Source organism: Phyllostomus hastatus, unplaced genomic scaffold (genome assembly GCF_019186645.2).
Source record: "Phyllostomus hastatus isolate PE091 unplaced genomic scaffold, TTU_PhHast_1.1 phas_contig_1633, whole genome shotgun sequence".
In the NCBI taxonomy this organism is placed as follows: Eukaryota; Metazoa; Chordata; class Mammalia; order Chiroptera; family Phyllostomidae; genus Phyllostomus; species Phyllostomus hastatus.
Window position 1 is genome coordinate 54,138 of NW_025333652.1, and position 15,388 is coordinate 69,525.

Genomic DNA, 15,388 nt, shown 5'->3' on the forward strand with positions numbered 1-15,388 from the left:
GGACATCTTGAGAAGCCACCATTCTACCAACCACAATATTGTAAATAATAATAATAATAATTATAAAATACTAGGATTATAAAACTTGTTTCTCATATCAAAAGCAAGTAAAATCTTATTCTTACTTCTTTTCTTCTTGGCTTTTTCTGGAATAGAGTTGTTTTCAGGATTCACAGTACCTAGAAAATAACAGGTGGTGGTGAGAAAACAGAAAAGAATAGATGAAAGTTGCAAATATTAGCATGATTAATACTGCAGGAGGATTGAGTTTATAAGGGTGTTTGATTTATTGTTTTTCTCTTTCTTAAAAAGGAACTGAAAACCTAGTACACTGAGAAGTATGACTTCAGAATTGGCCCTAGGTCTTCCTTCATTTTTCAATATCACTTTAAAAAATTCTCTTAAATCCCATTGCACTCAGCAGTAAGAACAGGCATCATATTCTGTTTAGATGGCTAGTATTTTTATGAGGAAATTTGTGCAAAAGTTCCTGTAAAAATCCCCAGTTAAACCTGTGACATGCTGGAGGACAGGCATCCATACAAAAATATGTGCTGGGGATGGTAGATTTTAAGATGGCTGCATAGTAGATGGAAGCTACACTAAACTGCTCCTGGCTCACACTGAATTTACAGATAATTACAGAGAAATTAATGAGAATAGCCAACTAAAGTCTAGCCAAACTGAAATATTATAACCAAAGGTTTACAGACGAAATCACATAGAGACTGGTAAGAAGTGCAGAGGTGTGGAAAGAGCTAGCCTCCACAACCAGGTGCAGTGGCAGCCAGAGATATATTGTGGTTGCTAAACTCTCTCCCCCAGGAGTGTGAGGTCTCAACCCCATGCAGGCATCCTCCATCCAGAGCAACAGAGACAGGAAGAGGATCCTGCAGGACATCTGCTGGTGAAAATCAGTGGGGACGTTATGCTGTCTGCCTAGGAGACACCACACACCACTTTTTCTGGGATGAGCACTCCTGCTGTTGAAGCACTGTCCTGGGGAATGGAATGCATGGACTTTGACTGTTAGAGAGCCCATTCTGTTGAGGGCTTTGCAGGCTGCAGCCAGCAATGAGTTTCAGGGCCTTCTTTTTCTGGGGAAGTTCTTGTCAGAGACCCAGGCAGTGACTATCTGTATGGCTTTGGAAAGAGTTCCTTTCTCCCCCTCCTTGAGCACACAGCTGACACCACCTCCTTCTACATGTTGAATGACTTGGTTGGCACCATCCTGCTGAGTTCAGTGATATAAGGGGATCAGAGTGAGACACAGAGCTAGGACTTTCAGACTGTGTCTCCTTGGGAAGCTTTTGTCCAAGAACCAGAGAGCAGGAACTAGGGTGTGTGGCGACATCACGGGGTTGGAGGGAGGACCACATATATTTCCTGCATGAATTTAGCCCACACTACACCGGGACGGGGAAGAAATGAGCATCCTTCAAGCTTGTAGGCACCACACCTATTGGGAGTCTCTTTGGATCAGCCCTGCCAAGTCCCTGATCCTCTGCCCCACTGGACTCAGCTCTATGGGAGGAAAGGTGAGTGACTCAATGCTGGAACATTCAAAGTGTGAGACCCCTGGAGGCTATTATCTAGGACCAGAATACAATGCTAAGCCCCCTCCTGTGGGCTGGGCCAGCATCACCCATATTGGGATATTCTCTTTACCTGTTGCCCTGGTCTTGGGGCAGCTGAAGTTGCTCCTGCAGAGGGGATGGCTCTTTGTACCCAACCTAAACATGTAGTGAGCCCCTCCAGCAGAAACTAAAGTTGGAGACTCTGGCAGAGGCTGAGTGCTTTGGCTCTGGAGTGGCAGCCACTTTTCCTCTCATTGAGTGCCTGAGTGGGTGAGCCTCAAGTAGGTGACCCACTAATGCTGTTCTCCTGACACCAATTACCATATCCTACTGAGCTTGCAACCCGTGGAAGGGGTTTGCACCCAATCTGGGCCTACTGTATATTATTTTGGAGGCTCTGTAGAAGGACTAGGCAACCTCAGGGAGAGGCAGAACAGCTGAGAGGTGAAGGCATGCTGGAACCCTGAGTTGTATGGTCTGTCTTGCTCCCCAGTTGTTCTTCCAGGTTTCTCTGCATGCAAACATGGGACTGCTCCATCTGCAAGCCACCCCTTGCCACACATTCTCTCTTCCCTGGCTGCCAGTCTTCACACCTCCTACCAGTCTGAATGAATGTTTCTTTTGTAACTCTTTGGTTGTCAAACTTCAATACACCTCAGTTTTCTGGCAGTTCTGCTTACTTTTTGTCCTTAAATTTATTGTTGTCCTTCTTTTGGTTGTGCAAACAGGCAAAGTATATCTAACTATGCCTCCATCTTGGCTGGAAATCTGTCTATATCTTTCTTGAAGTCCTCCAAGATTTTCCTTATATATTGGGTGCTCCATGTTTGGTGCATATATGTTTACAATGTTTATGTCTACTTCATGGGTTCTCAAAAAGAAAAGAGAATTTTTTAAAAATGAGGAAATTCTAAGGCACCTTTGGGGCAACATCAAGTGTAACAATGTCTGCATCATATGGGCACCAGAAGATGAGAGTGACCGGGAACAGAGAACTTTTTCAAAGAAATAATGGCTGAAAACTTCCATAACTTGGTGAAGTAACCTAAGTTCAGGAAGAACAGAGAACCCCAATCAAATTGAACCCCAAGGGATTTACACTAAGACATATCACAAGGAAGAATGGCAAAGGTTAAAAACAAAGAGAGACCTTTAAAGGCAGCAATCGAGAGACACTTAGTTTTAGTTATCTAAATGGGGCTCCAAAAGGCTGTCAACTGATTTCCCACCAGAAACACTCAGCAAAGAGGGATTTGTATGAAATATCCAAGATTATGAAAAGCTAAATGAGTTCATTACCACCAAATCAATATTGCAAGAAATGTCAAAGTGTCTGCTTTAAGAAGAAATAGAGAGAAGAACAGAAGTATAAAAAATAAAATAACAATAAGTAAATATCTAACAATAATAACCTGAAATATAAATGGATTAAATGCTGAATGAATAAGAAACATGACCCATACATATGCTGTCTACAAGACACTCATCTCAGAACAAAAGATACACAAAGACTGAAAGTGAAGTGATAGAAAAACATTCTATGCAACTGAAAACAAGGAAACAAAACAAAAACCCTTGGGTAGTTATACTTATACCTCACTAAATAGACTTTAAAACAAAGGCCATAACAAGAGACAATAAAGGTCACTACATAGTACAATATGAAAGGGATCAATCCAACATGAGGATATAACCTTGGTAAACATATGCATCAAACATAGGAACACCTAAATATACAAAGAAAATCTTGGAGGATATTAAGGAAGATACCAACAGAAATACAGTGATAGTCGGGGGTCTTAACACCTCAATGGATAGATATTCCAGACAAAATTTCAACAACACAGCAGTGACCTTAAATGTCACACTGGATCAGATTGTCTTACTTGATATTTACAGAACATTGCATCCCAATCAGTGGAATATACATTCTTCCAAAGTGCACATGGAACTGTCTCAAAGATAGACTACATGTTAGGACACAAAGTAAGTCTTAAATTCAAGAACATTGAAATCATATCAAGCATCTACTCTGACCACAACGGTATGAAACTAAAATCAACTACAAAAAGATACACCTGAAAAATATCCAAACACATGGAGGTTAAACGATGAATGGCTTAGCCCTGGCCAGTGTGGCTCAGTTTCTTGGAGCACTGTCCAAATCAAAAGGGCATGTGTTCTAATCCTGGTCAGGGCATATGAAACCACAAAAAATCCTAGAAGAAAACATAGGCAGTAAAGTCTCAGACATTGCTTGTAGCAATATTTGATATATCTCCCCAGACAAGGGAAATAAAAGAAAAAATAAGCAAACGGAACCTCAACAAACTAAAAAGATTTTGTACAAGTTTCCAGCTGAGATGGAGGCATAGGTAGACACACTGTGCCTCTTCCCACAACCAAGATAGGGACAACAACAATTTAGAAACAAAATAACAACCAGAACTGATAGAAAATTGAACTGTATGGAAATCAGACAACCAAGGAGTTAAAATAGACACATTCATCCAGACCACTAGGAAGGGCGGAGTCGGGCAGCCAAGTAGAGCGGTGGCAGCACAAAGAGTGGTGGAACCAGGCATGTAAGGCATCCCGGGTGCACAAGACCGGAGCAGGTGGACCCTGGACATGCAGGCAGCTGGCAGACCCTAGGCACAGGGTGGCAACCGGCAGGCCCAGCAAGGTGGTGATTGTGAAGCAAGGCACTGCATGCAACCCAGTGTCCCAGCGCCGGGAAATGGAGCCTTGGAGCACTGATTGAAAGCACCTGTGAGGGCTGAGGCACAGGGAGAGACTCCCAGCCTCACAGGAGAGTTTGTTGGAAAGACCCATGGGTTCCTAGAATGTGCACAAGCCCACCCACATGGGAATTAGCACCACAGAGGCCCAGTTTGCTTGGGGGAAGTGGCGAAAGGGACTGAAGTCTGACAGAGAGCAGAGCAAGCACCATTATTCCCTCTCAGACCCCGCCCCCACATATAGCATCACAACCCAGCCACTGGGTTGCCCCACCTTGGGGAACACCTAAGGCTCCACCCCTCACTACGTACCAGGCATGACCAGATTAAAAAAAAATGGTTCAAAAGGAAGTACAAATAAAAAACCCAGAACCAATACTTTTAAGTGACCAGGAGATAGCCAACTTATCAGATGCACAGTTCAAAGCACTGGTGATCAGGATGCTCACAGAATTGGTTCAATCTGGCTGCAAATTAGGTTAAAAAGTGAAGGCTATGGTAACAGAAATGAAGGAAAAGGCACAGGGAACCAATAGTGATGAAAAGGAAACTGGGACTCAAATCAATGCAGTGGACCAGAAGGAAGAAAGAAACAACCAAAGAAAAAAGAATGAAGAAACAAGTATTCAAAAAAATGAGGAGAGGCTTAGGAACCTCCAGGACATCTTTAAATGCCCCAACATTTGAATTATAGGGGTACCAGCAGGGAAAGAGGAAGAGCAACAAATGGAAAAGTTATATGAACAAATAATAAAGGAGAATTTCCCAATCTGGCAAAGGAAATAGATTTCCAGGAACTCCAGGGAGCTCAGAGAGTCCCAAAGAAGTTGGACCCAAGGAGGAATACACCAAGGCACATCATTACATTAGCCTTGGCTAATTACATTAGCCAAGGTAAAGATGGAGAGAATCCTAGAAGCAGCAAGAGATAAGGAGACAGTTACCTACAAAGGAGTTCCCATAAGACTGTCAGCTGATTTCACAAAAGAGACCTTGCAGGCAAGAAGTGGATGGAAAGAAGTATTCCAAGTCATCAAAGGCAAGGACCTACATCCCAGACTGCTCTATCCAGCAAAGCTATCTTTCAGAATGAAAGGGCAGATATAGTGCTTCCCAGGTAAGGTCAAGTTGAAGGAGTTCATCATCACCAAGTCCTTATTTTATGAAATGTTAAAGGGACTTACCTAAGAAAAAGGAGATAAAAAACATGTATAGTAAAATGACAGCAAACTCACAATTATTAACAACCACACCAAAAAGAAAAACAGACTAAGCAAACAACTAGAACAGGAACAGAACCACAGAAATGGAGATCACATGGAGGGATGGAGGGTTAGCAACAGGGGAGTGGGAGGAGGAGGGAGGGGGAAAAGTTGTGGAGAATAAGTAGCACAGATGGTAGGAAGAAAATAGATGGGGGAGGGCAAGAATAGTATGGGAAATGCAGAAGCTAAAGAACTTATTACACATGGTCATGAACTAGAGGGGGAATGTGGGTGAGAGAGGGTGTGTAGGGTGGAGGGGGATGGAGGGGGAGTAATGAGACAACTGTAATAGCATAATCAATAAAATATATTTAAAAAAGGACACATGGACAAAACTTCAGGAGGGTGGAGGCAAGGGAGGGAGGTGGGTTTGGAGGGGATGGGGAAAAACTACAGACAACTGTAACTGAACAATAATAAAATCATTAAAATATAAAGTCATTGGTGAAAATGAAAAAAATAAATAACAAGTTTTTGTACAGCAATGGAAACCATCAACAAAATAAAAATGCAATCCACAGAATGGGGAAGCATATTTTCTGATACATTGGATAAGGGGTTAACATCCAAAATTTATAAAGAATTTATAAAATTCAACACCAAAGTAAACAAATAAACTATTCAACCCAGGCAAGGACCTAAACAGACCCTTCTCAAAGAGGACATACAGATGACCAATAGACATATGAAAAGATGCTCAACATCACTAATCATTAGAGAAATGTATATTAAAACCACAATATCACCTCACACTGGTCAAAATGGCTATTATCAATAAATCGACAAACAAGTGCTAGTAAGGATGTGGAGAAAAGGAATCCCACTGCACTGTTGGTGGGAATGCAGATTGACCCAGCCACTATGGAAAGCATTATGGAAATACCTCAAATAATTAAAAAATAAATCTGCCTTTTAACCCAGTATTCCTATTTATGGGAATATATATGAAGAATCCCCCAAACACTAATTCAGAAAAACATAAGGACCTCTCTGCTCACTGTGGCATTATTTACAACTGCCAAGATATGGAAACAGCCCAAGCTTCCATCAGTAGATGAATGGATAAAGCAATTGTGGGACATTTATAAAATTGAATACTAATCAGTCATAAATAAAGAAAATTTTACCCTTTTGACAGCATGGATGGAACTGGAGAACATTATGCTAAGTGAAATAAGCCAGTCAGAGAAAGACAAATACCATATGATTTCACTCATGTGGAATCTAATGAACAGACTGAACTAACAAGCAAAATAAAGACAGACTCATAAACAGAAAGCAGGATGACAGTTATGGGGGGATTAGGGAGTGAAGAGATCAGGCAAAAATGGAAAACAATTCATGGACATGGACAACAGTGTGGTGATTGAGGTATGGAGGGAGGGGTAAGGGGGTTGGTTAAATGGTAATGGAAAAACACAATAAAAAATTTAACATTTTTTTCAGCAAAAAAAAGTCTGGAACCAGATGACTTCACAGGCAAATTTTGCCAAACATTCAAAGAACTAACATATATCCTCCTCAAACTATTCCAAAAAATTAAAGAGAGAAGGCTTCCAAGTTCTTTACAAAGCCGGCATTATCCACACTCCAAAACCAGATAAAGAAGGAAATCTTAACTCTTGTGACAGCATGGATGGACCTGCACATTACTTTGCTAAGTAAATAAGCCAGTCAGAGAAAGACAAATACCACATAAACTCACTTACATGTAGAATCTAATGAACAAAATAAACTGATGAACAAAGTGGAAACAGAGGCATGGATACATGGGTCTTCCTCCTCTCACCCCTTCTATTGTCATTTTACACTGTCTTTTTCTTCATCTGCTGTTTCTCATGTGGGGAGAACTTGGAAATCTTGTGTCGCACGTAGAAGGCTTCCTTTCCCCAAGTGCCCCTTGAACTGTTTCCAAATCTCAGCAGTAGTCTCTTGTGTCTGAGCCATGGACCTACTACAAAACCACCATTTGGAGCAGGTTGCCTACTATAAGACACAAGTCAGAATATGCACTCTCTAAAAACTGAAGCAAACTTACATTTTTCATGGATAGTCATAGTGAGGTATTACAATAAATATATGATTTAAATATTGTACATTTGTAACCTAAAGACCAGGTAACGTTTTTATTTGTTTTTAGGTCTTTTCCTAGCATGTTTTCCTAAATAGCATGCTTCCAATATCCTCTGAGAACGCAAGAAGGGAAACCAACCATCAGTCTGTACACCAAAGAGCTGCACAGCTTATGACCACTCATGCTTCCCAAGGATGAGGGAAAAATTTTTGTAACATTTTTCAACTGCAGTTTTACAAAGGAAACAATGTAGAATCCAGGAAGCTATTATCTCCAGGAGACTTTGTGGAAGACCTAAAAACATTTATGTGATTGTGTTTCCTCATCTAGAAACAAGAGTAACACTGTCCATCATGCTTACCCCTCAGGGTAAGATGTAAGAGAAAAAGTAAGATACTATTTGCCAAGGTCCTTTGAAAAAAGTCACTATATATTCATGACTTGCTGAAGAACTCTGTAGAAAACATACTCTGGGTTTCAAAATGCCTTATGCATTTCTGCTAACACTAGATAGCTGGGGGAATGTGATCTTCCAATTAAGAAATATTTGTTTTTCTCTTCTCTTTAGAAATAATTGTATAAATCCAACACTTTATAGTCATATCCATTAATTTTAAAAAAAGCTCATCACTTTGCCAGCCTATTTCTACTATATAATCAATTTATACATGCATATATTAATAGGACTCATCAATATATAGCCTCATCTTCAAAAATATAAATAAAATGATTTCTTATTGTCTTGCACATCCCAAAGTGGTCAAGTAAAATGCAGAGAATGGGATTCCAGGATAAACTGCATCCTTAGTGCAGAATCAACTCAGAATGAATGCCTCAGGAAACAATACCTGTTAATTCAGCTTCCTGCAGCCCTAAGCCTTGAACTCCCACCTCCTTACCAGATTTCCTTTTCACTGTTGAGGTGGAAGGTTCTGGGGCCTCTTCTCTGTTTCTGCGTTCCACGAAGTCCTCACTGCTGATGTCTGTACAGAGAACAAAAACCCCTTAGTGGCCCAAGGAGCCCATGGACAGGAAAACCCATGACAAGAGCACTAGGAAGACTGAGGAGCTAAGTTAACCCGCTCAGGTCCCACTGGTCTGTGCCCTAAAGCGTGGGCCTGGCAGGTTGCTCTAGGTCCTACACAAGAGGTGGTGAGATTCGGGCTCAGAGGGCAGCTGTGCCCATCCTGCAGCTCTTCTTACCCCACAGTCACCCTGTGTCCCACCTCCACCCACACTCTACCTCTTCTTTCATTCTCACTTTAATTCTCCACTTCCCTATTGGCTCAGTTTCCACTAATCATGCCTGGCGATGGCATGTCTTTAAACTCTCGTCGTCTTCATGTGTTCCGTTTTCTGTCCTGTAACGAGTATCTTGGTTCTTTGATTTTTCCTCAACTCCTCCATCTGTCACTTTCTTCTCTTGCATAGAAACAGTGTGATATCATTGCTTAAGTCAACCATTTCTGTTCTGATATTTTTCCAACGACTGCGGACACTTTTCTGCTGAACTTGCTGCATAAGGCGCTGGTTCCCTCCCCTTCCTACCTCTAACCCAGGTCACCAGGACTGCCTCCACGGGCCCTCTGACATGTCCCAGACCCTTGCCCAGTGCTGTGGTTCACATCACACACTCTTTCAGTCAGCCTTGCCTATTATGTCAGATGCCTGGTTACAGTCACTCCTTCCTTGGGCTTCCCATTCAACTCCTGAATTAAAATATGGCTTTTCCTTCTTTATGTTCATTGGAGCTATAGAGCTGGAACTCACTGGGATTCCATGGTTTGGTAGATCTGCTCCTGGACCAAATTGCAAAAATGAAGAATTTCACTTGTTTCTGCAGAGAGAGTGAGCACCCTCACTACAATTAAGCCCTTCTCCCTGTAATCCCACTGCAGGGAGAGCTCCCCCACCCTCTCCTTTCCTGCTGCTCAGCTCTGTCCTTCCTTTGTGCCTCTGTTAACTCTGGTTTTTTTATTTTTACTTTTGATTCTACTTTTCAGAGGAGAGACCTATTTTTACCTAAGAAGGTTCTCAGGCCATTTTCATCAGTGTGGACACCTTACCTTCTCAGTGGAATTAGGATCAGTCCCTTGTGCCTTCTTTCTGGAGACTGTCTCCTCCAATCAGACAAAGCTTGGTCCTCTCTCTACCAGTTCTCCATTCATTCTCCTTTACTCATTCTCGACATAGTGCTGTTGTTGTCTCCTGATTTTTACTATTTATTGATATTTACTTCCCTCTATATCTTCTTCTATTCATACTTATTTCTCTATATTTATTTTATCATTGTGCACCAGGGCCCAGCAGGGTCCAGGGTGAAGCAAAGTAGTCGTCTACAGGACAGGAGGTGCTGAGAGTGAGATCCTCTTCACAAGCCTCTGGGTTCCTGCCTCACCCTAGACCTGACCTTGCTGTGCCCTATGTGAACCTTCAGTTTATCCATTCTCTACAATGTTTCTTACTTTCTCCTACTGTATTTCTTAATTGTTTTTGTGACCTGTGAATGCCCTTTTTATAGCAATTTTGTCTTTATGTTTTCTCCATCTTAAGCACTCTCATCATTAGTGAAGTTCTACTCTTGTGACTGTATCCACCACACTGAGTCCCTCCACCTGCCTGTTCCCCTTCACACTCATCCAACCCAAACATTCAGTCTTACCTGCTGGTTCAGACTGCTGGGCACATTGTTCATTTGCTTGTCGGCTTTCTAGGGCATCGTTGTTGCCAGTGGTTGTATCAACAATCACACTTATCTCTTCTTCAGACATGTCATTTGAGAGTCCATTATCAGATGTGGCTGTACCTAGACAACATTTTGATTCATAGATATTTAATTTGTTTCCTGCATCAATCAGGGTTCAGCAAGAAAATACAATAAGAAGCTGTCTAAACTTTAGAGCAGAGGGAATTTAGTCCAGATGATTAGTTATACAGCTGATGGAAGAGCCAAGAAGCCCAAATGGAAGAATGTGGCAGCTCTCAAAATGGTCAAGAGCAAGGTATGTGAAGCACTAAGGCTGAGGTCTGTGCCAAGGTCATATCCCAAGGTCACTGGGTAGGGACAAGCTGGACTATGGCTGGCCTGCTTGGTGGGAAGTGGTGTCACGGGGAAGATGCAGCTACTGCCAGACTTGAGGCCCGAGAAAGTGACAGCAATATATACCGGCTTCTCCCTTGCTCCCATCCTCTAATGTCTTGCTACTGTCTACCAGGTCAGGAACTCAGCTGGACGCAGTACAATGGAGCTGGCAAGCAAGTCTGCAGGGGTCTGTGGCCAGAGTTAGAGGGCAGAGCAGAGCAGGAAAAGATAAGGAATGAATCTGAGTAAACCTCCCAGGACCTGCACACCCCCTTCCCCACAGTGAACCTCCTCTGTGCATTATTGACTCCATTGGCCCATCCCACTCTCTTCCCACCAACCCCAATTGTGTATGAATGGATAAACATTACTTTCATTGCAGCTTGGTTTTTCTCATTTAGAACTATTTTTCTAAGCAAAGTAATTTATAAAAAATATTATTTACTAAATTAATTCTCACAATTTTAACATAGAACTTGGGCCCTGGTGCATTCTAATGCAATATCCATAGTTCTTTGGAGCCCCCTCTGGAAGGAGGGGCACAAGACACAGCCCTTTCCGGCCCTGTGCTTGTCACAGTCAACCTTCCTAGATGAGTCAGACTCTTGGACACATTTATTGGTGGTTTGTTTGCAATATTTGGGTCATTACTCCCTCCCCACCACACCCCCCTACACACACACACACACACACACACACACACAGTGAAACCCTTTTCTGCCCATTACTCACCACTGTTCCTTCCTCTCGCCCCTCCTCTTACCACCAGCTCACTGGTAGATAAAGTACTAAACTATGGATTGATGCATGTTGGATGTTCTATACTCTCAAACACTTACTTTTTGAGTAAACATGACTTGTGAAAAGTATAAAGGTGCTCTGAAAAATCATTCTGAAAATTGTTTTTAATAAAAATGTCTTATTAATTTAAAACATCCTTTCTTGAATAACACATCCCAGTGGAGGCTACATAATATGCCTTCCAGGGTGTTTTAGAGCAGCTCCAGGCCTGCAGCCCTGGAGTTGAAGGGAGAGGGTTTGCACAGATTCACATGGTGTCCGTGGTCCTGTGCAAGGGACCCAACGCATGAGAGATCCTGGCCCAGGAGGAACACTCATTATCCCTACCCCACTCTTCTCACGGCAGTGCTGGCCACTGCTGGGTGTGACATCAAAGCAAGGCTGCAGCCAGTGTTAAGCGAGACAGAGGCAGAAGTCTTGTGAAACCAGGTGCATGGGCAATAGGTCCAGGCCAAGGATGGCAGGAGCTGGCAGCACATGCAGGAGGTACGGGAAGAGCCAGCCCTCCCAAAAACCAGGAAAAGGAAGACTCTGTTATCTAAATCTTTGGGGAAAATGCAGATGTAAAGAATGACTATTCTGGACAATCAGCACTAAAAAGAATCAGCCCTACCCCCACCCCCATAGCACATGCCAGAATAAGACAAGAATAGCAAATGATCATAAAACAGTTACTAGAAACACACCAGCATTATTCAGGGGATGTGGGCCACTCCAAGGCATGTTTGGATATGAGTTTCTATCAGTTCCTGGGGGAAGAAAGTAGAAATTTATTTCAGAAATTGAAGTGTGAGCTGTGCTGTTTTCCTCTAGTCCCATGTAAACCTTTACAAGGTAAGACTTGATGATCACCTCCCCCAGGTATTAATAAAGGTCTCATCTGGACCTCGGGGTTCCCCTGTGACTCTAGCCATCCACTACACTGCTGGCCTCAGCCAGGCCATCTTACTGAGATTGCTCACAAGCCACTCAGTAACTGTAGATGGCTTTTCATGTCACCCAAAGTCACCATGAACTTTTAGAGCTGCCTTTGACTGGTGCCCTTACTCTCTACAAAATCTTGTTCTCTCTTCCCCACTTCCCTTCACACCACACCATGACTCTGCATGCCTGTTTTTCTGTAACTGTTGGACGTTTTCATGAGATTCCGTGTCTGATTTCCTGCACTTCCTCCAGCTCCTGGTATTCTTCTTTCTGTGTTTCCTTCTACTTATGTTTCCTGTTTTTAACTCAGGCGTCTGTCTTTTCCATGAGACTATCTGGTGTGTACAGGGTTAGGAACACAGGCTCGGGGTCCAGAATATCTAGGTTTATCTTGCCTATTTGACCCCAAGCCAACTGCATACACAGTCTCTCTAGATTTCAGTCCTTTTCAGAAATGGGCAGATAGTGAGACTGCTCCCCAAGGGCAGGTGTGAGCACTAAGCCCACGACTGCATGGGTAAATGCTCAATAAGTAAGCTCTTAAAAATAAGGTTGTTTTATTGTGTCCTTTACCTCCTTTTCCTGTCTTTCATTTCTCTTCCTTCTCTCTCTCCCTCAAATTATAACCATCTTCTCCTCCACATCTTACCACTTCCCCTCTTCTTTCCTCATATGCCTGCCTATGTCCTTGAACATTCCTGCTCTTGAACAGCATCCCCTATATTTAAATCAGTCCCATTTTCTGTCTTCACCAAGGATCTCCTATGTGGTGTTGACCTTGTGCCCACAGTTCCTAGTCCTCCACAGCTTCACACTGATCTTCTCTTACAGGGTTTTTCTAAATTGCAATTACTTCCAGGTCAGTATTCTTGTTAAATCTGGTTTCCTGACACTCTGGGTTCCTGTCTTGATTATTGGGCTCATGGTCTCCTGTCACAGCTACTTCTACAAGACTGACCTCTGGGCCGATGCTCGCACATATACCCACCGCTGTCTTCTCCAGGTTCCTCTATGGTTCTCCCCAGATTCCCAAACCGTACTCTGGCCTCAGAGCCCACCTCCCTTTCTCCTTTCCTCTAAGCAGATGAGAATCGGTTTTTATCTGGTTGCAATCACCTTGTTCAAGGCTTAGTTGAATACCAGATCTCCCCTCATTTTCTTCTGCATCATATTCCAGGTAATTGCTTATGTTTGATATCTCTGAGAGAAGGCAAGAGAAGAAGACAGTTAGAGATCTCCATCCAGAATAGTGACATCACCTCAAATTGCATGTTTCAGAATTTCCACGTGTGTTGTGGAGAATGTGATAATAAAACCTTTTCCCCTTCTTTAAAAGCAAGTTTGACTTTGAGTTAATGTTCTTGCTCATTACTCTGGAAACCTGATGAAGGTGGCCTCCCTCTGTGTTACTAAGCCAACACTGGGTTTAGGGTAAAAAACGAGCAGTGACAGTATGTAGGGAGATTGCCTGTGACCTGGGAGGGACTAGGTATGAACTCTAAGCCATATTTGGTCTTCCTCCAATGTCATGACTCTTGTAAGTTAGCTCTTTCCTTTGGGGTTGCGGTAAGTTATGATTGTAGAGTTGTTACATGAGACACCGACTCCCATGGACATGGTGTGGCTAGGACATGGTGGATCCCTACACTCATACCTAAGCTGTCACTCGAGGCAGGTAGTACGCCACTTGATGGACTGCTGTGTGGACCACTACAAAGGGTCTCACAGAAGAGCAGTGACTGACACCACCCTTTAGGGATGTTATTTTTCTTGTCATTTGTTCTTCCAAGTAAATCTGATGCCACTGTGTCTCTGCATGTCCTGTGAGTCTAAATGCCTAGTTAAACAGACCACCTGGTGGGTGTTTAACTGTGTCCATTATGTTATAAGCTTTGAGAGGCTCATGCTATGTCTGCTTCTTAACTGCTGTAGCTCCACCACCTAGCACAGTGTTTGGCACATGGTAGGAACTCAGTATATACTTGTGGAAAAAAAATTGGCCATGGACATCAAAAAAGTTAGTAATAAACCTAATTACCTCTTTTGAAGATTGTGTAACTGCGACGTAAATCAGGATAGTTCTTCATGATGGTATTGCTGAACAAATCACGCAGAAGGGGAAAGTCAAATGTCTCCTGCAGTTCAGTAAGAATATCATATACAGCTGCTGTTGCAGAAATTCGCATAAGCTTTGCTTGATACTCCTTAAAAAATAGTGAATGCGGAAAATATAAATACAGAACAGCCCCCAGATAGTGATTTTATTGTTAATGTATGACAATTTCCCTAGATAGTATCTTCTGATGTAAAAGTTTAGAATTTGTATATGTTTGTATGACTACTAAGTGGAACAACTAAATCTGTCTCCCTAGAAAACATCTGTTTGTGAATTTAATCTCCTTATCCTCATTTATAGTAGATAGAAGGAGGAACAATTTTGTAGAACAAAAATAGGTTCATGTTAAGTGATGTGTATCCCTTGCAGAGCCCAGCCAAATATTTTAGGAATCGATTTAGCAGGTGATGTGCCGCTGTTCCTTTGACTGGAAAACACTTGTCCCTTCCCCAGGACAGACTCAGCCTAGAAGGGCTCAAGCAAGCCAGCTGATGATCTTTTCCTTCCTGTGAACTTTGCCATAAAGTAAGCATATTCATAGGGAAAGACAAAACTTGTACTCTGCATTTATGCTTAAGTTTTTTGCTAAAATTAACAGAATTCTGATACTCCAGAAATACCAACAGAAAAGGAAAAAATAGGAAAAAATGTCACCAGACATTTATTCTCTGGGGATTTTAATGTTCTCAATCTAAATATTTAAATTGATATTTATTGAAATGAAATGTTGTGACAATTATTATTTCATTAAATGAAATCATTAAGCTTATTCCTCCATTCATTAAAATTACTGTTTTTCCTAATTTGT

The 15,388-nt window shown here is 42.2% G+C and overlaps 1 protein-coding gene across 1 annotated transcript in view; it reads right to left on the reverse strand.

The window, feature by feature from the left end:
• The window catches only part of LOC123814638 (nuclear autoantigen Sp-100-like), a 28,390-nt gene extending 13,724 nt beyond the window's left edge, over positions 1 to 14,666 (reverse strand). The window contains exons 1-7 of the mRNA XM_045832563.1: positions 14,503 to 14,666; positions 13,581 to 13,664; positions 12,227 to 12,289; positions 10,320 to 10,463; positions 9,310 to 9,456; positions 8,557 to 8,640; positions 126 to 179 (exon numbers count right to left, since the gene is read on the reverse strand). Coding sequence (XP_045688519.1) covers positions 126 to 179; positions 8,557 to 8,640; positions 9,310 to 9,456; positions 10,320 to 10,463; positions 12,227 to 12,289; positions 13,581 to 13,664; positions 14,503 to 14,650 — 724 coding nt within the window. The 5' untranslated portion in view covers positions 14,651 to 14,666. The remainder of the gene's footprint in view (positions 1 to 125; positions 180 to 8,556; positions 8,641 to 9,309; positions 9,457 to 10,319; positions 10,464 to 12,226; positions 12,290 to 13,580; positions 13,665 to 14,502) is intronic.
• Positions 14,667 to 15,388: the final 722 nt, after the last annotated feature.